The 26,025-nt window shown below is 39.9% G+C and overlaps 2 protein-coding genes across 10 annotated transcripts in view; one reads left to right on the top strand and one right to left on the bottom strand.

The window, feature by feature from the left end:
- CEP95 (centrosomal protein 95) overlaps window positions 1–17,469 on the bottom strand; it is a 59,460-nt gene extending 41,991 nt beyond the window's left edge. For 2 of the 6 annotated variants that reach the window (XM_032616014.1, XM_032616016.1), the window contains exons 1-6: window positions 17,104–17,467; window positions 15,531–15,659; window positions 14,341–14,448; window positions 11,135–11,245; window positions 8,010–8,115; window positions 6,491–6,606 (exon numbers count right to left, since the gene is read on the bottom strand). In XM_032616014.1, coding sequence (XP_032471905.1) covers window positions 6,491–6,606; window positions 8,010–8,115; window positions 11,135–11,245; window positions 14,341–14,448; window positions 15,531–15,659; window positions 17,104–17,122 — 589 coding nt within the window. In that variant the 5' untranslated portion in view covers window positions 17,123–17,467. Of the gene's footprint in view, window positions 1–6,490; window positions 6,607–8,009; window positions 8,116–11,134; window positions 11,265–14,340; window positions 14,449–15,530; window positions 15,660–17,103 lie in introns of those variants that run through there. The other 4 variants (XM_032616017.1, XM_032616015.1, XM_032616019.1 and 1 more) reach the window with 4 other exon arrangements.
- Window positions 17,470–17,604: 135 nt separating this feature from the next.
- DDX5 (DEAD-box helicase 5) lies at window positions 17,605–24,584 on the top strand. 4 transcript variants are annotated; one of them, XM_032616030.1, is made up of 13 exons: window positions 17,605–17,732; window positions 19,383–19,548; window positions 19,886–19,982; window positions 20,067–20,200; window positions 20,313–20,378; window positions 20,627–20,768; window positions 20,852–21,012; window positions 21,102–21,274; window positions 21,613–21,723; window positions 21,965–22,026; window positions 22,128–22,187; window positions 23,450–23,674; window positions 23,878–24,584. In XM_032616030.1, exons 4-13 carry the CDS (start codon window positions 20,075–20,077, stop codon window positions 24,279–24,281), a joined length of 1,530 nt encoding a protein of 509 aa, XP_032471921.1. In that variant the 5' UTR covers window positions 17,605–17,732; window positions 19,383–19,548; window positions 19,886–19,982; window positions 20,067–20,074; the 3' UTR covers window positions 24,282–24,584. The 4 variants fall into 4 exon arrangements, 3 of the variants coding, with proteins under 3 accessions (XP_032471921.1, XP_032471920.1, XP_032471919.1); XR_004347401.1 differs by lacking the exon at window positions 17,605–17,732 and adding an exon at window positions 17,969–18,200 and having other exon boundaries at window positions 23,306–23,674; XM_032616028.1 differs by lacking the exon at window positions 17,605–17,732 and adding an exon at window positions 17,971–18,200.
- The last annotated feature ends 1,441 nt before the right edge of the window (window positions 24,585–26,025 follow it).

Here is a 26,025-nt window from a genome sequence, read left to right as displayed (position 1 = left end):
AAACAATCAATGTATCACTGAAGAAATCAAAGAGGAATTAAAAAAATACCTGGAGACAAATGAAAACAAAAACATAATAATCCAAAATCTACGGGATGCAGCAAATGCAGTTCTAAGAGGGAAGTTAGTGATACAAGCTTACCTCAGGAAACAAAAAAACCTCAAATAAACAACCTAACCTTATACCTAAAAGAACTAAAAAAAGCACAGACAAAACCCAAAGTTAGTAGAAGGAAAGAAAAGTCAAAGCAGAAACATAAAATAGAGACTAAAAAAAAAACAGTAGAAAAGATCAATGAAACTAAGAATTGGTTCTTTGAAAAAACAAACAAAATTGATAAACCTTTAGCCAGACTCATCAAGAAAAAAAGAGAGAAGGTCCAAATCAATAAAATCAGAAGGGAAAAAAGAAAAGTTACAACCAGCACCAAAGAAATACAAAAGATCATAAGAGACTACTACAAACAACTAGATGCCAATAAAATGGACAACCTAGAAGAAAAGGACAAATTCTTAGAAATGTACAATCTCCCAAGACTGAACCAGGAAGAAATAGAAAATACGATCACACCAATTATCAGTAACGAAACTGAATCACTAATTTAAAAACTCTCAACAAACAAAAAGTCCAGGACCAGATGGCTTCACAGCTGAATTCTACCAAACACGTAGAGAAGAGTTAACACCTAATCTTCTCAAACTATTCCAAAAAATTGCAGAGGAAGGAACACTTCCAAACTCACTCAATGAGGCCAGCATCACATTGATACCAAAAACAGAAAATTACAGGCCCACAAATCACTGGTGAACATAGATGCAGAAATTCTCAATGAAATATTAGCAAATCGAATCCAACAACACATTGAAAGGATCCTACACCATGATCAAGTGGGATTTATCCCAGGGATGCAAAGATTTTCAGAATCTGCAAATTTGTTAATGTGATACACCACATTAACAAACTGAAAGAATAAAAATCAAAGGATCATCTTAATAGATGCAGAAAAAGCTTTTGACAAAATTCAACACCCATTTATGATAAAAACTCTCCAGAAAGTGGGCATAGAGGGAACATACCTCAATGTAATAAAGGCCATATGTAAGAAACCCACAGTTAACATCATACTCAATGGTGAAAAGCCAAAAGCATTTCCTCTAAGATCAGGAACAAGACAAGGATGCCCTCTCTCACCACATTTATGCAACATAGAATTGAAAGTCCTAGCCACAGCAATCAGACAAGAGAAAAAAATAAAAGGAATCTAAATTGGAAAGGAAGAAGTAAAACTATCAGTTTGCAGATGACATGATACTATATATAGAAAATCCTAAAGAAGCCACCAGAAAACTACCAGAGCTCACCAGTGAATTCAGTAAAGTTGCAGGACACAAAATTAATATGAAGAAATCTGTCACAATTTTATACACTAACAACAAACTATCAGAAAAAGAAATTAAGGAAACAACCCCATTTGTCACTGCACCAAAAAGAATAAAACACCCAGGAATAAACCTACCTAAGGAGGTAAAAGACCTGTACCCAAAAAACTATAAGACACTGATGAAAGAAACTGAAGATGACACACAGATGTAAAGATATACCACGTTCAAGAATTGGAAGAATATTGTTAAATTGACTATACTAGTCAAGGCAATTCACATATTCAATGCAATCCCTACCAAATTACCAATGACATTTTTCACAGAACTAGAACAAATAATGTTAAAATTCGTACGGAAACACAAAAGACCCTGAATAGCCAAAACAATCTTGAGCAAGAAAGGAGCTGTAGGGTTCACACTCCCTGACTTCAGACTATACTACAAAGCTACAGTAATCAAAACAGTATGGAACTGGCACAAAGCCAGATACATAAATCAGTGGAACAGAATAGAGAGCCTAGAAATAAACCCACACACTGACGGTCAATTAATCTATGACAAGGAGGCAACAATATACAACAGAGAAAAAGACAGTCCTTCAATAAGTGGTGCTAGGAAAACTAGACAGCTACATGTAAAAGAATGAAATTACAACATTTTCTCACACCATATACAAAAGTAAACTCAAAATGGATTATAGGTCTAAATGTAAGACCAAAAACCATAAAACTCCTAGAAGAAAACATACGCAGAACACTCTTTGACATAAATTGTAGCAGTATCTTTTTGGCTCTGTCTCCTAAAGCAAAGGAAATAAAAGCAAAAATAAACAAATGGGACCTAGTTAGACTTATAAGATTTTGCACAGCAAAGAAAACCATCAACAAAAAGACAACCTTTAGGGATGGTCCAGAGGTTGAGACTCTGTGCTTCCAATGCAGGGGGTGCAGGTTCGATCCCTGGACAGGGAACTAAAATTCCACATGCCACGCAGCGTGGCCAGAAAAACAAACAAAAAAAGACAACCTTTAAAATTAGAAAATATTTGCTAATGAGATGACTGACAAAGGGATTAATATCCAAAATATATAAAAGGCTCATACAACTCAATATCAAAATAAACAAGCCCAATTAAAAAATGGGCAGAAGGGCTTCCCTGGTGGTGCAGTGGTTGAGAGTCCGCCTGCCAATGCAGGGGACACGGGTTCGTGCCCCGGTCTGGGAAGATCCCACATGCCACGGAGCGGCTGGGTCCGTGAGCCTGCGTGTCCGGAGCCTGTGCTCCGCAGCGGGAGAGGCCACAACAGTGAGAGGCCCGCGTACCGCAAAAAAAAAAAAAAACAGAAGACCCGAATAGACATTTTTCCCAAAAAGACATACAGATGGCTAACAGGCACATGAAGAGATGCTCGATATCGCTAATCATCAGAGAAATGCAAATTAAAACCACAATGAGATATCACCTCACACCTCACACTCAGAATGTCTATCATCAAAAAGACCACAGATACCAGAGAAAACCGTAATTCAAAAAGATACATGCACTCCAATGTTCACTGCAGCACTATTTACAATAGCCAGGACATGGAAGCAACCTAAATGTCTATCAAGAGAGGGATGGATAAAGAAGATGTGGTACATATATACAATGCAGTACGACTCAGCCATAAAAAAAGAATGAAATAATGCCATTTGCAGAGACGTGGATAGACCTAGAGAGTGTCATACAGAGTGAAGTAAGTCAGAAAGAGAAATATATTGTATAATATCACTTACATGTGGAATCTAGAAAAATGGTACAGATGAACTTATTTGCAAAGCAGAAATAGAGACATAGATATAGTGAACAAACTTATGGATATCAAGGGGGGAAGGGGCGGGTGGGATGAATTGGGAGATTATGATCGACATATATACACTACTATGTATAAAATAGATAACTAATGAGAACCTACTGTATAGCGCAGGGAACTCTACTCAATGCTCTGTGGTGACCTAAATGGGAAGGAAATCTAAAGAAGAGAAAATATATGTATACATATAACTGATTCACTTTGCCATACAGAAGAAATTAACACAACATTGTAAACCAACTATACTCCAATAAAATTTAATAAAAAAATACATTAAAAAAAGTGTATGTTGAGCCCCCCCCCCCCCAAAAAAAAAGACCACAGATAACAAATGCTGGTGAGGATGTGGAAAAAAGGGAACCCTTGTACACTACGGGTGGGAATGCAAATTGGTGCTGCCACTATGGAGAACAGTGTAACAGTTTTTCAAAAAGCTAAAAACAGAACTACCATATGACCCAGCAACTCCACTTCTGGTTATATAACCAAAATAAATGGGAACACTAATTTGAAAAGATACATGCACCCCCAACATTCATAGCAGCATTATTTATAATTGCCAAGAAACAGAAGCAACCTGTGTCCATCAACAAATGGATGGAACAACAAAAAAAAAAGGATGGATAGAGAAAATGTGGTGTATATATATATATATATATATACAATGGACTACTACTCACCCATAAAAATGGAATGAAAATTTTGCCATTTGCAACAACATGGATGGACCTGGAGGGTATTATGCTAAATGATGTAAGTCAGACAGAAAAACAAATACTATATGATATCACTTATATGTGGAAGCTAAAAAATAAAACAAACTAGTGAATATAACAAAAAGGAAACAAACACACAGATGTAGAGAACAAACTAGTGGTTACCAGTGGGGAGGGGGCAAGACAGGGAAGGGGTTAAGAGGTACAAACTATTATGTATAAAATAAGATACAAAGATATATTGTACAACACAGGGAATATAGCCAATACTTTATAATAACTATAAATGGAATATAAAAATTTACAAGTTGTGAATCACTATGCTGTACACCTGTAACATATAATATTGTACATCAACTATATCTCAATTTTAAAAAAGGTTTAAGAACAAAATACTGTGTTGTATATTTGAAAGTTGCTAATAGAGTAGATCTTAAAAGTTCTCATCACAAGAAAAAAGTTTGTAATTTTTTTGGTAACGAATATTAACTAGACATACTGTGGTAATCATTTTGCAATACATACTACTGAAGAATCATATTGTACATCTGTATAAGTAATATAATGTTATATGTCAATTATATTGCAATAAAAAAGATTTATAGTCCTGGAATTAAAGCCTAAATTAGATGTCTAAGAATGTATATGATGACATTTATCTGATGAATTAAATCCAAATATAAAAGGAAGCTACCATATGACATCAAACCCAAACACCTTAGCCTGGCTTTTCTCTCAACCATTCCTTTTTTTTTTGCGGTACATGGGCCTCTCACTGTTGTGACCTCTCCTGTTGCGGAGCACAGACTCCGGACGCACAGGCTCAGCACCCATGGCTCATGAGCCCAGCCGCTCCGCGGCATGTGGGATCTTCCCGGACCGGGACACGAACCCGTGTCCCCTGTGTCGGCAGGCAGACTCTCAACCACTGCGCCACCAGGGAAGCCCTCTCAACCATTTCTTTTTTTCCTTTTAATTGCATTATAATCTGAAGTTAAAATCTGAAAATAATAATTCACTTTTAATAGATATAACCTTTCTACATGGCACTTGCTATCACAGAACACCATTTCTAAAATCACCATCCCTTTCATCTGACTCTCTACCTTGAAGAAACATTCTTGCATTACCTACACTTGACTGGTCATTCTGCTACTTTGCCCATCCCAGTGGCGAGTAAATGTCTTTGGCTTACTGTCTGACCTCCCAGACATAGGTTTTTCGAACACAATTCCTTGGAATGGTGTGTCTATTCCTTGGAATTAGAGTGTTAATGCTGAAAGGGATTTCAAAGATGGTTTAGTTTAATTCTCTAATTTCACACTTGAAGAAACAGAGGCTCAGAAAAGATAAGGGGCTTGTCCAAAGTCACACAGCCAGTAGCAGAGTCTGGAAGAGAATACAGGCCACTTATTCCCATAATTTAATGTACTTAATTCTACTCTAGCATTCCTGTTCTTCCATTAAAAAAAAAATACTTATTGTGGGCCTAATGTTTTGCTAATTTTTGGAATACTAAGACGAATATGAATAATTTTATTAGACATTTCACTTATTTGTCTTATTTATTGACTGCCTCCACAAGTAGAATATATGTTCTATAAGGGAAGGGATTTGTGTCTGTGTCTCTTCTGTTTACTACTGTATCACCACTGCCTGGCAAAGGGAAGGCATTAAATAAGTATTTGCTGAATGAATATGAGGTCGCTACTGTCCCTGGAACTCACAGTTTACATAATAATCAAGGTGAGAAGACCACAATGTAGGAATACAGAGCCTCAGAGGTTGGGCTTTGTATAGAGTGAGTTTGCCAGAAAGAGAAAGGAAGAGCATTCCAACAAAAGAAACTATATGATGTTGGAAGTTCCCTGGTGGCCTAGTGGTTAGGATTCTGGGCTTTCACTGCCGTGGCCCAGGTTCAATCCCTGGTCGGGAAACTGAGATCCTGCAAGCTGCGTGGCACAGCCAAAAAAAGAAAAGAAAAAAGAAACTATATGATGCCAAGAGAAAAGCAAGACAACCAAGATGGGCAGAACAGGAAGTGGGATGGCTGGAGGAGGGCAAGGTAAGAGTCTCAAAACAGGCCTGAGAGATATTCAGGTTTACTGTGTATAAGCAGGGACTGTTGGAAATATGGCCTGAAGCCTGGGAGAAAAACTGCCACTGGATGTACACACTTGGTTGACACCATGAAAAAAGTGAGTCACCCAGCTCAGGAAACTATACTTAGGGGGTATTCTGAGTGTGACCAAACTGTTAAGCTGCATCCAGAATTTTCTTCCTAGGGTATCAAGTCCCACATATTACATGACAAACTTGCATCCACCTATTTGCCCATGCGCCTAGGCCTCCCACTTGACTCATTCTGGACAACTGTTCATATACAGTAGGTAATGGCAGTATTCTGGAATTTCAATTTTGATGTCCAGTTAGGGCTCTCTCTATTCTTCTCAACTTTTAAACACTTCTAAGTATAACTATTTACATTTTCACAGTTTTATGTTGAATAACAATAACTGATATGTGAAGTTTACTCACCATTACTTCTTAGAGAAAAGGTGTGTGCTGTGTCTCCAAGTCTAATTATTTCACCAGTGGCTTCTGCTTCATTTCCACCCCAAGAGGGGCCCAATGCCTCAGATGATGAGGAGCACCTGAAAGAGTTTCCTCACTTACTGATGGCCTGGCCTGACCACAAAGGGCCCTTTCTGTGAGGACCCCAAGAGCTGCTTCAAGTAGCCTGCCTATGGATGTTCAGATTCGTCATTGTTATGTGCAGAAAACAGGAGACTTTTCCTTCTGCTGCTTAACTGTTTTAACTGATACACGTATGGTGGGAAAAGCTGTGTATAAAGTGTCAAGGATTAAATGTATAGGCGAATATACATAGAGAACAATAAATACTGGTTACTTTAGAGGTGTGGAAGTGAAGGGAATCTAGGTAGGATATTAATTTTGTATTAAACATCCTTTAATTGTTGCACTTTTGTTATTTTTAATCTAATAATGAAAAATAAAGTCAAAAAATTTATTTCCTGATGGTCTCCTTTAAGACACATTTTCTACAACATACTATATTTAAACAAGAAGGCTTTGCCTGTGCTTTTCAAACCATGACAAACTCCATAAAAAAACTGATAATTGGATACTTAAAAGGAAAATCATAGCAGCATGTTCAACCTCTACTTAGCAGAAGTACAATCAAACCTGCAACAACATTACATTTTGCCTATGAAAACAGCAATTTTATAACTCTGGTATTGGTCGATGATACTGGTTGATGAGGGTGCAGTAACCCAGTACTTTTATACTGCTGGTGGGTATTTAAATAGTCACAGCCTTTTGGGAAAGTAATTTGGCAACTTTTAATAGCCTTATATCATTCATAGTCTTCCACTCGGAATGTAGCTTAAATATATGAGTGGAAGCAGAGTAGAGAAAGAATAAACAGAAGTATGTATCACATTAAAAAATAATAATTTGAAAAAAGGAATAACTACCTCCACTTCAGAGGCGTGGTTTAGTAAATTATGATGCACCCATATGCATGATATGTTATACAGTGATTAAAATTGATTGTAAAGAGTTTATCAAGTTAGGAAAAGACTTGATGTGTTAAACTATAAAATGCAGGAAACAATTATACAGACAATACGACTAAATCCCCAAAAGAAAAAACAGTAAAGAAGGCTAAATTACAACAAAATGTTAACAAGCAGTTACTTAGTTCTGAATGATACAGTTCATCTTTTTTCTTTTTTTGCTTCTTTTTTATTCCTCTGTACTTTCCAAGTTTTCAGCAAGGAACATGAATTACTTTGATGATTAAGGGAAATGTTTTAAATTAAGTAGGTGGCTAATGCTGAGAATTAAGTATTATATATAGCTCGAGGTTCTTAAAACTCCCTCAGGGAGGTTTAAAACATGAGAAGTTAGTAAATTTTCACATCAGCTTTGTTTTTTTGCTGCCATTCTGGTATATTGTGTACAATTTTAATTCTTAGTAGAAGGAAAAGCATAACTTGTTTTGCTTAAATTCACACACATTGAGTGCTACCTCTCAAAAGAAACTCTTTTCCATGATGATCTGGATTCTTTAGTACTTTCTCGCTCTTCCAAAGGGTCTCCTCGATGGGATTCTTTAGAACGCTGTCCAGTTTCACCTGTTTAGAACAGATAAAAGCAATACCAAAAACCCAAGTTAATACAACTGGGTAGAGGTAAGGACAGTAAAATACCCTCAACCCCTTCCTGGTACACTGGGCTCTTGTGAAAGTGAAGTGAGAACCAAATCATTACTTGCAATGAGCACGCAAGTGTTGCTTTAAAAGCAGGGTCTACAGTTGTATTAGCAATGTTCTATTTTTTAAGCCAGGTGGTAGGTTCATTTAGTATTCTTTACACCTCTCTATCTGTGAGTTAGAGATATCTGTGAGATATCTGAGGCAAGGTGACTAGGATGTGGCTTCAGAAAAACATGACTATGTCAGCCTACCTCAAGCTCCAAGACAATCATGCCCTAGCCTAAGATAAGAGTGAGACCACATCAAGGTGTGGATGAAATTTTCCTTAAGACTATCAACCTTGGGACTTCCCTGGCGGTCTGGTGGTTAAGACTCTGTGCTTCCACTGTAGGGGCACGGGTTCAATCCCTGGTCGGGGAGCTAGGATCCCTCATGCCACACAGCACACCCAAAAAAAAAAAAAAAAAGACTCTCAACCTATTTTCTACCCCAACATACTTAAGAAATACACTTTCACAGTGGCAGTAACTCACTAGGGAAGTGATTTCAGGAGGTACGTGGGTGAAACCTCCTACTTCAGATATACCCGTCTGGATATTCCCATCCCACTTCTAAAGATTTCCTATTTCAACAACCACCTTCACTTTTTTCTGTTTCTATATTCACCAAGCAACATTTTAACAACATTAGTCAATATTCATTGTATATTTACTCTGGGCTAGGCTCAATGCTAACTTACTTATGCATATCTATTAACCTTCACTACAATCATGAAAAAATTTCAGAAGAGAAAACAGGCTTAGACGGCTTCAGTCCTACAGTGAGGGATGAAACTTAGTGAGTCATACAGTGAGTGGCAGCATTAAGCCCATAGTCTGCCTTCAAATCCCTTGATCTTCAGCGGTAAATGATAATGCTAGCTCAGAAGAAACTGCTCTGTACCTGACCTGACTAGTGATAATACAGATTTATTTCCCATTATTAATTGGCACGTTGAAGATTCTGATCAGCTCTAGGTAATACTGCTATATAAACTTGGACCTGCAAAGGTGAGAATCAGACTTCAGAAAACATTCTCCAACTACAGTACTATCACATAGGGAGGCCCCATCTGAGCAAACTCCCTTCTAGCAGCACTAAGCTTATCATATCCTACTGATCTCCCCTGGGAAGATCCCCCGCTCAGCATTTCATTATTACCAGCCTCATTTCTGTCCTCCTCTCCATTCCCACTGCCTATCATCCCTCCCCTACACGCGATCAAGTACTACATCATAAAGACTGCTGTCGTTAGAACATTTCAAATTAATTACTCTTTTAGGTAGTTTTCTTCCCCTTATTCTTGCTGCTAAAATGACTAAAAAGCCACAGAGCATCGAAATAGCTACTGGTAGCCTTGAATTAGGTGAGTTTTTCCATGTCATTCACTCCCTCCCAATTCTCCTACGATGTTTTTACTGTATGTATTTATGGCAGTCTCTCTGACTTGAGTATAGTTTTCTTTGAGAGCAATAAACATGGCATGCAGCTCTGAATCTTCCCAGACTACCTAGGCTGATATTTAACATATATTAAACACTCAAAACTCAAGTTTTTTGAAATAAAAAAAAGAAATGTACAGTGTGGTGTGCCTTTCAATCTTTCTTTCCTTCTAGGCCTTATCTCTATATGCTTTTAAGTCTTTTTCAGCAACAAGGATAAAAGGTAGAAAACTATCTCTAACTAAAGAATTTAAGATTAATTTCAGATGTTATATTCACAGCATAGGTCTCACCATCAACAATGTGAAAATTAGGAATGATGAGCCTGCCCCAATTTTTTGTCTTCATTTGTATTAGAATTTATACTAATTGCTATTACTGCTAAAAACTTGTTTTGGATAACTTTACAATAGTAAACCCATTCTAATATGGGTCATATATTATTCACTGTGTATTAATACATACAGTATTATTTACTGACCAATCTCAAACTGTTAAGACATAAAGTTCTTTGTTTTGTTTTTTTCCCCCAATGACAAATAACATTGCATGAAGACCTTCAAGCACCTTTCTTTGGTATTATTTTCTTAGGACAAATCCCTAGAAATGGGATTTATGGAGCCAAAGATTATGAATAGCACTTATTCCAGTTTAAATAACCATGACACCTTTGGAAAATAATACAGCAATAATGATCTTTATCATTAAAAAACATAATATCAAAATTTCATACAATAAACGGTTACGATTTGGAGAACTGAGTCACTTGACGAGTGAAATAAAAAATATTCACGCTGGGCTTCCCTGGTGGCGCAGTGGTTGAGAGTCCGCCTGCCGATGCAGGGGACGCGGGTTCGTGCCCCGGTCTGGGAGGATCCCACGTGCCGCGGAGCGGCTGGGCCCGTGAGCCATGGCCGCTGGGCCTGCGCGTCCGGAGCCTGTCCTCCGCAGCGGGAGAGGCCACAACAGTGAGAGGCCCGCGTAACGCATAAAAAAAAAAAAAAAAAAAAAAAAAAAAAAAAAAAAAAAATATTCACGCTGTCACAAACTGAAGTGTAGGTTGGAGACAGAAATGTACCAACCCTTCCTGCTGATGCCTCCCCAGTATCCAAATTTATAACAAAAATGGCAGTTCTGACATAGAACATTTTGGAGTAAGGAATTTCACGTAATAATAGGATAGTAAGCAATTTTAGTCAGATTTAGCTTTCTATTACAGATTAGCTTTAAAGTAACTTATAAGCAATATCCAAGTTAACGAAAGACATGATGGTAGCCTAGGATAGAGGTTTCAACCACTTGAAACAATGAGAACTGAAATTTAATTTATAATTAAATTTATCAGATATAGTGTACTAGTGATTCTAATTCCTATGGAGAAAAATAGGCAAAAAGATAAAAGACAAAGAGACATAACACAGAATATAAATCAAACCAAATTTTTTTCTTAAACTTACTTTTCTCGTGAGATGTTTCACTGATGTGTTCTGTAAGATACTCCAGTAACCCATCAAATATTTCTAGGAGATTCTTAATAGATTCTTTATCTCCTTTCACTATATTTTCTCCTGAACACAGAATACAGAGCTATTAAAAAAATTAACCAAGAAATTGAAAGCCTCATAATTTTGAAATGGACATACCACTGTGAAAATATTGTTCACGATACAAGGATTATAAATTAATCCAGGAGAAAAAATATTATAAATATTAAAAACATTAATTTCCTGATGCTTGATTATATCTGAATAAAAAGGGGTAGTCTTGAATAGTATGGTTGATAATTCATTGGCATAGTCCTTCATTTATCAAGAAGCAAAATAAGTGGACTTCATCCTCTAAGTTTTATACTGAAGTATAAATAAAGCAACTAAGCTGAACTTTATTAGGTTGGTAAAAAAAATTGCAGGAGGGAACACTTTCAGATAGTGGTTTGTTCTGAAAACAATAGCAGTAGAGTAATATAAAACACACAAAATACTTGGGATACTCTCATCAGGAATTCCTAATTTTTGAAATTTGTTAACTCCTATCCACTTTGTATAGATTATGCCATTTTTTGATTAAAAGCTGACCATGGGGCTTCCCTGGTGGCACAGTGGTTGAGAGTCCGCCTGCTGATGCAGGGGATGCGGGTTCGTGCCCTGGTCTGGGAGGATCCCACGGGCTGCGGAGCAGCTGAGCCCATGAGCCATGGCTGCTGGGCCTGCGCGTCCGGAGCCTGTGCTCCGCAATGGGAGAGGCCGCACCAGTGAGAGGCCCGCGTACCCCAAAAAATAAAAAATAAATAAATAAATAAAACTGACCATGGGTCCCTGCATATAAAACCACTTTTAATCTCACCTCACCCCCAACCTCTCCAGCCTTACCTCCCACTATACCCGCTTTATACCTAAAACTAATCTTTAAACAGTCCCTAGCACAGTATCTGGCCTATAATAGATTTTTAATAAATGTTAAGTTGAAATGTTAACACAACATGGACTGGCAAAAGCATGGAAACTTGACATGTTTAATGTCACCTAAAATGGACTCCAATCAACATCAGGTATGGATGGAACTTAACTGCTGAGACACCTGGGTTGTCCTTTGCGAGATCAGAGCTGGCATGAATTCAAACAAGTATGGGAGAGGCAGAGTTGGAATTTGATATTTGAGATCTAGCCATTCATAACTTCAGTCATGATGCAAAACAAACCTAAACCAGAAATTTGATGTTTTACAACACTCTAGTAAAGATAATCAATGTTTGAGAGTTTTTTTGTTTAAAACGGCTGAACAGAAATCTGTTTTTAAGCCCTATGTTTTCTGGCTTAACAAGATACACAAGCATACCCCAAGGACATACCCAAGACTTCTGGTTTCTAGGATGGGGAGCATACTCTGCCAACCCAGCAACTAAGACTGCCCGCCAGAATGCAGTGCTTCATGATGTAGGAGAAACTGCTTTATTTTTCTTTTCTTTAATAAATTTACTTATTTTTGGCTGTGTTGGGTCTTCATTGCTGCACGCAGGCTTTCTCTAGTTGCAGCGAGCAGGGGCTACTCTTCATTGTGGTGCACGGGCTTCTTATTGCGGTGGCTTCTCTTGTTGCAGAGCCCGGGCTCTAGGTGGGTGGGCTTCAGTAGTTGTGGTGCGCAGGCTTCAGTAGTTGTGGCTTGCAGGCTCTAGAGCACAGGCTCAGTAGTTGTGGCACACGGGCTTAGTTGCTCTGTGGCATGTGGGATCCTCCCGGACCAGGGATCGAACCTGTGTCCCCTGCATCGGCAGGTGGATTCTTAACCACTGCGCCACCAGGGAAGTCCCAGAGAAACTGCTTTAAACAGCACAGAAGGAGTAAAAAGCTGCCTTGCAGTCTACTGGAGGAGGTAAGCAGTTTCACAACTTTCCATGGGGATGGGGTGGGTATGAGTTGTCAGGGGCAGCTCTGCATCAAAAAGTTCTATAAGCAGACACAACCGTGGTGTACAGTATGTTTATTTAGTAAACACAAATACCAGAAATTACTCTACTCGGGTGATAAAGCCATTCCAAATTTCAAAAGAACAGGGAAATCCCAGGGTTATCCCTCAAAATGAATTTTCTCCAAACTAGTTTACCACATTCATTCACCTAGAACTGCACTAAAAAACTTAAGACAGAGTATTTTTGTAAAAATCTGTTCTTATTGATGTATCAAAATAAGAGATGTAAGTGACCTATCCTTATTAACATATACCTCTTTTAACGACTGTCAAAGAATAAAACAGTATAAACCTTCGCTTAGTGACTTAAGTATAGTTTCAAGTCCCCAAGATTCCCTCTGTTCATTAGCTTGTAATAATTTACTGAACTAATCCTCATTTTCTATTTACCAAAAATAGGGATTTACAAATGTATTTGGTATGTCTGGCTTTTGAATACAAGCACGTACACTTTTTTGGAAAAAGGCTGAAAAACAATTTATGGTTTTATTTATTTTGAACAGGTAATACATTCACATGGTTCAAAATTCAAAAAGTTCAGAAGGTATAAAATGAAAAGTCTCATCCCACCCTTGTCCTGCAGCCCTGTAGTTCCTGTTATTGGAGGTAATCAGTATTACAGGTTTTTTGCATATGCTTCTAGAGAGTCCTTTGGCATTCAATCAACTGCATGTATTTTCTCCCCACCTTTGTTTTTACAAACAGTAGCATACTCTGCACATTAGCATTATAACCACAACACGTTTTCCTCATACAGCATATATTAGAGATCATTCCACTAATATGGAACGTTGTATACAGAGCATCATCAATCATCTTTCACAGCTGCAGAGTAGTTCCCTATATGGCGCTACAATAATTTATTTAACCTGTCCCTATTAACGGACATTTAGGTGTTTCTAATTCTTAGCAACTACAAACAAGGAGACTGAGAGCTTTAAAGTAACAACAACAAAACACACCTCAAACTACCAGCTAGGATTCTTGTATCTTAGACCTATCCCAAACTCAGTGTATGACTCCTGGAAAAGCTCGTAAGGATGGTTGTCTTAACTATACCAGTGAATTGTCTTGGCTCAGTCTTGCTGTTTGGTCTATTTCACAAGCTTACTCATTTGGTTAAACAATATCTAGAATGCTACAAAACAAATTATTTTAGTAAAACGCAAAATTATCTGATGGTTAAGTATATACCAACCTGTTATGTGAGACAAGCTGACCTGCAGATAATCCAAAGCCAATGAATCAATTACTGCTTGTACATTGTGAGCTTCATCCTCTTGACTCCTGGGAATAGCTATGAGGTCTGTGGGAAAAAAACTACATAATTTTGCATCTATGAGAGTCCAAGTTTTCATCTACCTGTCTCTGACCAGGCCTCTGAGCTCTGCCCAAACAGAGCAAGCTATAACATACAGATAAACAGAGCCTGAATTCCACAAAGTAGAATCTTTAGTGGCTGAATATTTGATTGAATATGGCTGAATATTTATTCAACCAACATATATATAAACATGCTCTATAATAAGCACTGTGTTAAAGAAAGCTAAAAAGGTCCCTGAATTCAAGGAGATGCTAATACTCTAATAAGGGAGAAAATACAAGGGACACTTTAACCTATAGCCATAGGCAGGTGTGAAGGAGGGGTTTGTGTATGTCCTGTTAAAGCAGCCTATTGGGAATTACTGGTATAAAGGTTTATAAGATCAGCATAATGCAGAAAGATTTTAACAACTTAAATTTGGAGTTTCTCCTCTGGTACTGAGGAAGATGAATGTCTTGGGGAAGGATGAAAAAAGTATTCTAAAAGACTGGTCTAATAACTACCTGCCTCTGAACCCTAAAGAGAGTTGAGACTAGTATCAAAGATACCAGCTGGAGGCCATCCCATTATTCCAGAAAGCGATGAGGGCACTGACTCATGGGAATGGAGGGAAGAGAGACTTCACAGAACTTTAGTGCTTAATGGTTATAAACTAGATAAAGATACAGAGGCAGCAGAGCAATCTATGGATAAGAACTCTGAGATATTTAACCAGGAACAAAGTGCAAACAACAATTCTTATCCGTAACATTGGTTAAATACCAGGATTCAACAAGCTTCCAAATTCCACTCGATTTTAGAACTATGAAGGTACATTTACAGAAAAGGTGTGACTTTCACAGGGCATTATGAATGATTAAACAGTTGATGACCAAGGCAGTCATTACAGGTGGGTCTCCTAAGGTATTCATTAAGGCAATGAATGCTATTATTTAAATAGAAATAAGATGTACGCAAAGAGAAAACTCAAGATTTTATATATACTATAGGATCTAACTAGAAAACCCTAGAAACTTATGTCCTAAGATATAGACACTATTACTCCCACTTTTAAGTACCCTTACCTGGTACCTTTTCTCCCAAAATAGACTGATAAAGAGCAATAAAAACATCAGCATCACAGTCTTCTAGTTCTCGAATCCTCAGGTGTATATGACATTGCAAAAGAAGATTATTGGCAATGGTTACCCACTCTGTTGGGAAAGGAAGGGAAAAGATCAGCCTTAACTAGTACTAGAAAAAATCATATACGTTCATTTAAACCCCCCTCCCCACAAAAACAGACACTGAATTCTATAGAAAATAAAGAATTTGTTAGAGAACTTCAAAGACCCTCCTAGTCATGATTTTTGAAAAGATGTATTTAATTTCTTGAGATGACTTCCAATGTAGTCAAAACTATGATGCAAATCCAATTTTCATTGTTGCAACCTAAAATCTTAAGTTACTTACCATAGTCCCCATTTTACAAGCCATACGTAGATCTTTTCATTTAAAACACATTTACAAATAAACAGGAATATTATGTTTTATATAAGACAGATTGTGAATAATAATTTGAGGTTACTAGAAACCAATTAATGGATGTTGCTTCAAATTCCCCATAGCATTAGTCATGTTTCTACCCAATTATCTTGTTCAAGGTGGAACGTCTCTGATGCCAAACAGGTGGGGATTAACTTAGGCTGTTAAGAACTGGAGTAATGACACCAACATTACTGCATCTGTTCTATTTTTAATTATATTTGATGTATATGAAAGAAAATTTGAGAAATACATAAAAACGTCTCTAAATTCAGAGCTAGCACATTACCAATAGTGTCGAAGTTTCATGTGTATCACCCCTTTATTGTTGGGATTAGCAAAATTATTTCAAGGGTTTCTCGACCAAAGGTAATTTAGCAAGCTTAAAACACTTATTCCCTCAAATAACTGGCGAGTAAGGGGGAAATTCTTTTCCGTATGCGTCATCTTCAGTATGTCTAGAAATAAATGTGTGTATGTGTAAGAGTGACTTCAAGGCACATTATCTCCCTCTCCCCATGCCCATTATTCACAGCTGACCAAAGAATGACAACTGGTTTGAACGCTGTCTTGGAGAAATGAAAGCGTCCTAGACAACCAAATCAATTCGCTTTACAAAAGCGGCGCTGGATAAAGCCGGTTAACTCTAGAAAGCACTGAAGAGAAAAGTCCACCACTATTCTACTTTGGGAGGAGCATCAACAGATATTTACAGTGCCAGTCCTCAGAAGTTCAAAACAGATGCAGATATGGCCTCAGTCCCCACAATGCAGGAGCAGAGGGCACATTCCCCAGAGAAATCGCTGTCCGGGGAAGGGCACTTTCTGACAGCCCGTTTTGCAGCCAGGACGCGGGCGTGCTGCGGACCTCGCCGCAGGGCCCTTCTCTCCCCCCGCCCCTAAATCAGGCTCGACCGCTTCAAAGGAGCCGGGGAGCGGGGCTGACAGACCCGATCCCGAAAACCCGCCGACTACGACGGGGTGTGTCTGTCACGAGCCCCACCGGCAGCCCAGACCTGCCCGAGGCCTCAAGATAAGATGGGCAGGGGCGTTCGGGGACTTCGACTGTACGGCTTCAGTCCACACACAACCGGGGCTCAAGGCCGAGACTCACCAGCCTCTGAGCCAGCCATGTCGCGGAGGCAGGTCGCCGCCGGACTCCCAGCCGGGCGCGCGCGGGACGGTGTCCTAGGAGGGCCTCACGGCGCAAACCCAGCGGTGACAGAAAGGAGAATCTAACGAAAGTGCCGCGAAGGAAGGGTGGAAGAGGGAGGGACGTTAAAACGGCTTCTCGCTGCTGATTGGTCACCAAAGGAGCACTTCCTTTCGCAGCACGTGCCGAGGCGGCGGTTTGCGGGCTCTAGAAACTATTCTCCACCGGCCAGTTCCCGCTAAGAGGTTCTCGGGTGGGTGGGTTTGACAGCCCAGGTCACCCAGCAGTCCAGGCCGATCTCCCGGGGCCATTAGCACAGCACTTCCGGTGAGCTATTCCGTCTTGTACTCCTCCGCCAAAGCCAACTGGGGAAGTAGTGCGGCCCGCTCACCCGGTGGGAGGGGGCAGCCACGTGACAATGTCAGGCTCCGCCTTCCCGCCTTGGTTGGTTATGGGCGTGAAGGCTCGCTAGAGACGTAAACACCTCCAAGTGGACAGAGTGGGTTAGCCTGGCCTGGCCATTTTATTGTCTGGGCTGTACCGGGAAAAGGGTGCGGTGGCTTCCTTGAAGTGTGAAAGACGAGAAAAAGGTGAAGTCAAAAGAGTGCAAGCTGAGGCATCCCAGTGATGGGTGGCCGGGTGGACCCACCCTTGTAAGGGGCGAAAAATGGGAGACGCTGAGGGAGGGGCCTCGGGGGGAGGGGCGATAACATGGCGGATTCCGGAACGCCGGCTGGCGTTGCGGCCTCTGCGCAGGGGCGGAGTGATTAGGTCATAGAGCGGCTCCCAGCATACTCTGCGGCGGAGGAGGCGGTCCAGGCTATAAAACCGGCTGCCGGGACGCCGCCGGCACCTCATTCATTTCCACCGGTCCTTTGTCGGTAGCACCGGTTCTTGTCATCGCCGTCCGTCCGCCTCTGCCGCCTCCGCAAGGCTTTGCTGTCGCCACTTCCAGCGACTCGCCGCGCTCGATTTTCTCCGCTTCGCTTCCCGCCAACCGCAACCATTGACGCCATGTCGGGTTATTCGAGTGACCGAGACCGCGGCCGGGATCGAGGGCGAGTGTGGGAACCGACCTGTCAGGCCCGGCGGGTGGGGGATGGGAGGCCGATGAGGGTTGTGGGGGGCGGGGTGGCGGTGGAAACTCGCCTTCTTCAGCCTATCCTTGGGCCTCCTCCATTGAAGAAGGTTTGCGCCATTTTGATATTTGTCCAAAACCGGGAGTTTCCTGTTAACGACTCTCAAGAACGCCTTTTGTGTGGGAGGGGGGCATCGCGGTCTCGATGATTTAGCAGCTGTTGGGAGAATTTCGAGGATCGTATTTTTAGGGAAGGAAAGCGCAGTGCTTCGAGGCAAAGTCGCCGCTCTTAGGTGCAACCTGTCGGGAGGAGTTTTAGGGGCCTCAGGGATTCTGTGGGTGCCGAGGGGGCCGCCTCCGAAGCCGTTAATGCGGCGAGGGCAGGAGGTATCTCGGGAGTCGGCCATGTGGCTGAGCCGTGGGTAGAAAATGCCGGCGGCGGACATGGCGGCGGCGCCTTTGTTACCCCGCCCGGCGGAGGAGCTCAAAATGGCAGCGTCGAGAAAATGTGGCGCAGAGAGAAATGCGAGACAAAGGGGGAAGCGCCGCCCCAGCGGGAACGCCGCCCGGCCGACTCCGCCCGGGTCGGGACTCCTCCCCCGGTAGTCTCCAGCTCCTCCTCCTCTTTTTCTTTGCGTTATATAATTTCGCTTTCTCGGTCGGGAGTCCTGCGGGATCCCCCCAACTCGATTGGCTTGCGTGACTGTTTCCGAGACCACCTTCCTTGTTCTGCTTTCACTGCCTGTGTTGTTCCGTTATCCATTAAAACCGAAGCTCTGTTGCTCTAGGATGGCTGGTAAATAGCGTCACTATTAAGCTGCTTTCTTCTTTCTTTATTGTCGTTCTTAAACATTTAATTTTTAGTGTTGTGGAAAAGATTAGTAGCCACCAGCTGATGTCTATCCTTGTAATCGGAACTAGTGTTCGGGCAGCCAGTTTCCGACCTGGTAAAATCTCGGGCTGTTGATTTGGCTTCAGTGGTGCGGACTTAGCACAACGCGAAATGAGGGAGATGCGGTGCTTATTGTGGCTTTTGAAAGAATCGCTAAGGACAGCTGGGTCTTCCATCTCCAGTCTTTCATTGATCTTTAGCATATGCCCAGGGATGGTAAGTAAGTCTGTACGTGTTTGAAAATGTAACTTTTTTTTTTTTTAATTTTAGGTTTGGTGCCCCTCGATTTGGAGGAAGTAGGGCAGGGCCCTTATCTGGAAAGAAGTTTGGAAACCCTGGGGAGAAACTGGTTAAAAAGAAGTGGAATCTTGATGAGCTGCCCAAATTTGAGAAGAATTTTTATCAGGAGCACCCTGATTTGGCTAGGCGTACAGCAGTGAGTAATTTTATGTGGCTTCTTCAGGCTATAACTCATTAGCTTTTCAGTGAATCAGAATCTGACTAGAAATTTCTTGCAAATTTTGGGAAACTCATGTTTTCCAAGTAAGTAGTTGGTGAAGAGGTGTTACTCACTTTTGGAGAGGTGGGACGTTGACTTTTATGTGGAAGAGTTGAGTGTGACATAATAGGTGGTTCTTGTACTACATGCAGTTTTCTGTATGGATCCAAATTTTTGAAGATCATCTTAAAGTAGATAATTATAAATTCAGGGCCTTATTTTTAGTTAGTGGGAGTTATGAGACTTCACTGGATTATTACGATTTGTTTTGTAGCAAGAGGTAGAGACGTACAGAAGAAGCAAGGAAATTACAGTCAGAGGTCACAACTGTCCAAAGCCAGTCCTGAATTTTTATGAAGCAAACTTCCCTGGTAAGTGCTAGTTTTCCCCACTTTGTTTTTCTTTTTAATTTTTTCTTGGCATTACTGATTTTTAATTGCTGTCAATAATTACAGCAAACGTCATGGATGTGATTGCAAGGCAGAACTTTACTGAACCCACAGCTATTCAAGCTCAGGGATGGCCAGTTGCTCTAAGTGGATTGGATATGGTTGGGGTAGCACAAACTGGATCTGGGAAGACGTTGTCTGTAAGTTTGGGAGAACTTTCGAGTTATGTGACATGTGCTAGAGAAAATTGGTTGGGAATTAAACTAGAAGTATTTGAATATAACTTCTGTTGTTTGCTTTCTCCCTGAACAGTATTTGCTGCCTGCCATTGTCCACATCAATCATCAGCCATTTCTAGAGAGAGGTGATGGGCCTATTGTAAGTTTACATATATATTCTATGAGTTTTTGGTTAGAAGTGTAGAAATTTGTGGAATGTATAGCAAAAGTCAATTTGTGCTGGTTTTATAGAGAGATATTAGTGATCTTATCCAATTTACCTAGAGACAAAGTTGCTTTGGGTATTGACAGAGTAAGTCATCTGCCAGTGTGTAACACTAGTAAGTTGTCACTCTAAAACTAGGATCCAGGACTCTGGTAAAGGTGTTCCACTTTTTCTTTCCATAGTGCTTGGTGCTGGCACCAACTCGGGAACTGGCCCAACAAGTACAGCAAGTAGCTGCTGAATACTGTAGAGCATGTCGCTTGAAGTCCACTTGTATTTATGGTGGTGCTCCCAAGGGACCACAGATACGTGATTTGGAGAGAGGTATGTAACAAGGTTTATTATTTGTCACTGGTGGTGCTGAAAAGTTTTAAATGTCATGGTTGCATTTGTGTGTTTAATTGAAGGTGTGGAAATCTGTATTGCAACACCTGGAAGACTGATTGACTTTTTAGAATGTGGGAAAACCAATTTAAGAAGAACCACTTACCTTGTCCTTGATGAAGCAGATAGAATGCTTGATATGGGATTCGAACCCCAAATAAGGAAGATTGTGGATCAGATAAGAGTAAGTGCCCTTCAAATGTGTTCTCTTCAAATTTAGCTCTAAATCCATTCTTAGAATACAATGCTTTTTTTAAATCCAAAAATCTTTAGCCTGATAGGCAAACCCTAATGTGGAGTGCTACTTGGCCAAAAGAAGTAAGACAGCTTGCTGAAGATTTCTTGAAAGACTATATTCACATAAACATTGGTGCACTAGAACTGAGTGCAAATCACAACATTCTTCAGATTGTGGATGTGTGTCATGATGTAGAAAAGGATGAAAAGTAAGTTTGACTATAAAAACTTTATAAATTGTTTCAAATGTTCTCTTAAAAGTGACTTTCAGTTGGGTGTAATCTGAATGTTAACTTGAAATTAGTCTGTCAGTCATTGTGAAAATTGTTTTGCTTCTTTCATTCAGGTACTTGTTGGCTATCACCGTTTTAGTATAGCGCTCTTATAGTAAAAAGACTCCTGTGGTTTATTTAAGGACCAAAGGTAGAACTGAAAGGTTAAGCAGGTGTTTTCTTTTTAATTTGTAGCCATGTAGATTAAAGTTAGTGTTTTGCTCATCATAACCGTGGACTTCTTCTAGAATTCACAATTTTTTGTTTCCTTCAAGGCTTATTCGTTTAATGGAAGAGATCATGAGTGAGAAGGAGAATAAAACCATTGTTTTTGTTGAAACCAAAAGAAGATGTGATGAACTCACTAGAAAAATGAGGAGAGATGGGTATGTGGACTCCTTCCATTGAAGCAGATATTTATTAGAGCTGAGTGTAGGGGAAGGGCAAACTTTAATCGGTGGTAGATTTGCATTTCAAAGGTAGGAATAATCTGGTAGTATAGGTAAGACTGTATATACATTACTTCAGGCAAAATTAAAAGGGTCTGTGACCAAAAATGGTTTATCGGTTGATTAAAATCTATGAGGTTTTAAATGAGATTACTAACGTAACTTTCCTTTAATTTAGGTGGCCTGCCATGGGTATCCATGGTGACAAGAGTCAACAGGAACGTGACTGGGTTCTAAATGGTAAGTATTTCAAGTGAAGTCTCTCTCCCCCCAAAAAAAAACCTAAAATTCCATTCACGTCAGTAATTATATATGTGCCTTTTTTTTTTTTTTTTTTGCAGAATTCAAACATGGAAAGGCTCCTATTCTGATTGCTACAGATGTGGCCTCCAGAGGGCTAGGTTAGTACAAACTCGAATTCATGGCTTGGTTTGTCAGAAGATCTCCATATACTTTTTTTAAAGAAAGTTTATTGCTTTCTTTAACCTCTGCATTTTTTCTAAGTTTTTTTCATATAAAGGTGCAGTCTTTGTGGCAAGGCCTAGGCATGACAATCGGAGGACTCGAGGGGGATGGAGGACTAGTGATCGGCTGGCTGCTTCCAGTCGATTAGAGAGGTGAAAAGCTGAAAGTGTGCCAGTAATCTTCAAAAGGCAGAACATACCACCTCTGCCCCGTAAACTGTTCTCTCCGGGGGAAAAAAATGGAAGTTATCCTCACAGTTCACTGCCGTGGTATTTATTCTGTCCCATGCTTTGCATGATTGCCATGGTACAGCATTGTTTCAAACTGTTTATTGTGATCTGTGGGTCTTTGAGTTTCAGTGAGTTTGCTGAAATGTCGAAGAAATATTTCCAAACTTCAATGTTCAATGAAATTTTTGTTCAAGTTTGAAATGGAGAGAGCAGCTTTAAAAGGTACTAAGCCTTTTACAAATTGGTGAGTACTGGCACATAAAATCTAGAGCAGGAGCAACTTCTCACACTTAGTCAGTGGGAAAAGAAAGCAGTGCTTTGAAAGTTCCTCCCTCACCTGCACAGTAGTCGTCATGTCGAGACCTGCCAGAGAGAGACACATTCTCAAGTGAATCCTGGCTTCTTGGAAGCGCTTGCCTAGACGAGACACAGTGCATAAAAACAACTTTTGGGGGACAGGTATGTTTTTCTTGCAGCTGCGGTTGTAAGGTCTTGGCAAGACAAGCAGTGTGGCCAGAATTTTGAACTTCTGATAAGTGTGTAATGCAAAGGACCGTGTATATTTTTGTTGAAAGGTCCTCAAAACGAGAGCACATGAGGAGGTTGCTGTGAACCTTTAATAGTGGCCCTACTGCGCAGAAGCATTCAGATGTCACTTGATGATCTGTAAGGGGATTGTTAATTTGGGAATGTGTTAGGGAATACACACATCCTTTTGACAGGCTCCATCATTGGGTGGGTAATGAGGCATAAGGATGACGTGTGCTTTTTCTTTTTTTCTCCCCCCCTCCCCCCCCCACCCAACCTCAATGGTATTCCTACAGGGAATGGATAACCATTTTAACTGTATTTTTTGCAGCCCATACCTTCTTGGGAATACAATTGTCTAACTTTTTATTTTTGGTCTGGCTGTTGTGGTGTGCAAAACTCCGTACATTGCTATTTTGCCACACTGCAACACCTTACAGATGTGGAAGATGTGAAATTTGTCATCAATTATGACTACCCTAACTCCTCAGAGGATTATATTCATCGAATTGGAAGAACTGCTCGCAGTACCAAAACAGGCACAGCATACACTTTCTTTACACCTAATAACATAAAGCAAGTGAGCGACCTTATCTCTGTGCTTCGTGAAGCTAATCAAGCAATTAATCCCAAATTGCTTCAGTTGGTCGAAGACAGAGGTTCAGGTAAGACCAACCTTTGATAAGAAATGTCGGTGGTTTGGGGTCACCTAATTGCCTACAAATCAATTTTAAATGGTATTGGCGGGTGAGTAAAATCTTCAGTGAAGAATTGAGTTGAAAAAATACTTCACAGATAGACCTAATTCTTTTGTTAGTAATGATTTATGCCATGGAAATAATCAAGTCTGCAATTTTTTTCTTGACAGGTCGTTCCAGGGGTAGAGGAGGCATGAAGGATGACCGTCGGGACAGATACTCTGCGGGCAAAAGGGGTGGATTTAATACATTTAGAGACAGGGAAAATTATGACCGAGGTTATTCTAGTCTGCTTAAGAGAGATTTTGGGGCAAAAACTCAAAATGGTGTTTACAGTGCTGCAAATTACACCAATGGGAGCTTTGGAAGTAATTTTGTGTCTGCTGGTATACAGACCAGTTTTAGGACTGGTAATCCAACAGGGACTTACCAGAATGGTTATGATAGCACTCAGCAATATGGAAGTAATGTTGCAAATATGCACAATGGTATGAACCAACAGGCATATGCATATCCTGCTACTGCAGCTGCGCCTATGATTGGTTATCCAATGCCAACAGGATATTCTCAATAAGACTTTAGAAGTATATGTAAATGTCTGTTTTTCATAATTGCTCTTTATATCGTGTGTTATCAGACAAGATAGTTATTTAAGAAACATGGGAAATGCAGAAATGACTGCAGTGCAGCAGTAATTATGGTGCACTTTTTCGCTATTTAAGTTGGATATTTCTCTACATTCCTGAAACAATTTTTAGGTTTTTTTTGTACTAGAAAATGCAGGCAGTGTTTTCACAAAAGTAAATGTACAGTGATTTGAAATACAATAAATGAAGGCAATGCATGGCCTTCCAATAAAAAATATTTGAAGACTGAATTAAGTGGAAATGGTACTTTATTTTACATATATAATATCATGTAAAACTTGGCTTAGATGGTCTTTTTTTAATCATAAAAACTTAAATTGAGTGCTCCTTTCTATAGTTTTGTTTTGGGAAGTGGGAAGATCAGAAGGCCCTTCTTCCTGTGATCTATTCCTATTTTAAGGATTAAATTGCGATTGATTTAGGTTGATTAACAATTCTAGGCTAGATTGCGTAAAAGCTCTTTACTTCTCAACATCAGGTGAGTCATTTAATAGTCTCTTAGCAGAGTGGTGAAATGAGATACTAAAACATACAGGAAATAACTATAGCCCCACCCTCAGACTGCTTAGTGTGAGAACACAGATGACTTGTTCCTTTTGCAAAATTTATAATTAGAGAACTCTCCAAATAATTTATTTTTGAAGAGATGATATTTGTGCTCCTGGCCATGTTATGAATTAACTGAAATACTGAACGAAGCTGAAAAGACTACACCCTTGAAAAGATGGTTGGCCAAGAGCTAAGTTTGAATTTGTTTTCAGTGTTAGTGTAGGTAGTATAGAGAGATGCTCGTTTCACAGGCTTCCTGGGACTCTTTAACTGTAGTCACACTGGGAGTCATGAATGTCCAGTAATTCAGGGAACTCAAAATGTAAGGTGTATTTATGTTCAAATGAACATTAGGAAAATCCTCGAAATTAACGGTTAACCTAGAGGAAAGCCATGTTACCAAAAGCACGGAGACTACGATATAGGTCCTTCTGTTAGGGTCAACGTGGGTTTATTGCTAAAAAGATCCAGTGGGTAGCTTTAGGTTTAACTTTGGCTCACCAACCTTACTTCTAGCCATCACTGAAAGGAAGTATTAAGACCTGAATGTCTTCCCAGCAGCTCTGGTGTGTGTGTTTTTGCAAGAAGAGAAAAGGTCTTTATGAGACTGCATTTAAATACTGGTTATTAAAGTGAGGCTTTAATTGGTGTTAATGCCTTATGTCTAAAATGTAAGACTGAACTAGAATTTTCCTGGGGCAGGATAATGAGTGGTATTTTTAGGACTAATACATTGAAAACTGGTTCAGGCTCTAGTAATTGAACAGTTTTCAATAGCATGATTAGTCAAATTCATTATGACTTTTAACTTACAAGAAGCTTTTGGGGTAGGTTGGAGTATTTATTACATTTTCTGTTCAGTGTCTAACGTGGGCCTTTTATTTTGTAAACACTTAAATGATTGTGGGGCTGTGGAAAATATTTAACTCTTTACCTTTTGAAGTAAGTTTTAAAAGACAGTCCACTTTTTAGCATGTGTGTTGTGTCCAGCCTGTGGTTGTCTTAACTAATAAATGTGATTTTTCTCCCCGTTCTCTCTTTTATTTATTTGCGTTTAGGCCTCTAGTGTGTTTCCGGGGTGTGGAAAACACACAAATGTTACCCATCTTTGCAGTTAATATA

This window comes from Phocoena sinus, chromosome 20, assembly GCF_008692025.1.
Source record: "Phocoena sinus isolate mPhoSin1 chromosome 20, mPhoSin1.pri, whole genome shotgun sequence".
In the NCBI taxonomy this organism is placed as follows: domain Eukaryota; kingdom Metazoa; phylum Chordata; class Mammalia; order Artiodactyla; family Phocoenidae; genus Phocoena; species Phocoena sinus.
Note: the sequence above shows the minus strand (reverse complement) of the source record. Positions and strands in the feature narration are given on the sequence as shown.

Bases quoted from the DNA above. Each gene is read 5' to 3' on its own strand.
- DDX5 (XM_032616028.1), top strand. From the start codon at position 18,157: ATGTCGGGTTATTCGAGTGACCGAGACCGCGGCCGGGATCGAGG. The intron at 21,275-21,612 runs GTAAGTTTGACT...GTTTCCTTCAAG, and splicing joins GATGTAGAAAAGGATGAAAA to GCTTATTCGTTTAATGGAAG. The intron at 21,724-21,964 runs GTATGTGGACTC...CCTTTAATTTAG, and splicing joins AGAAAAATGAGGAGAGATGG to GTGGCCTGCCATGGGTATCC.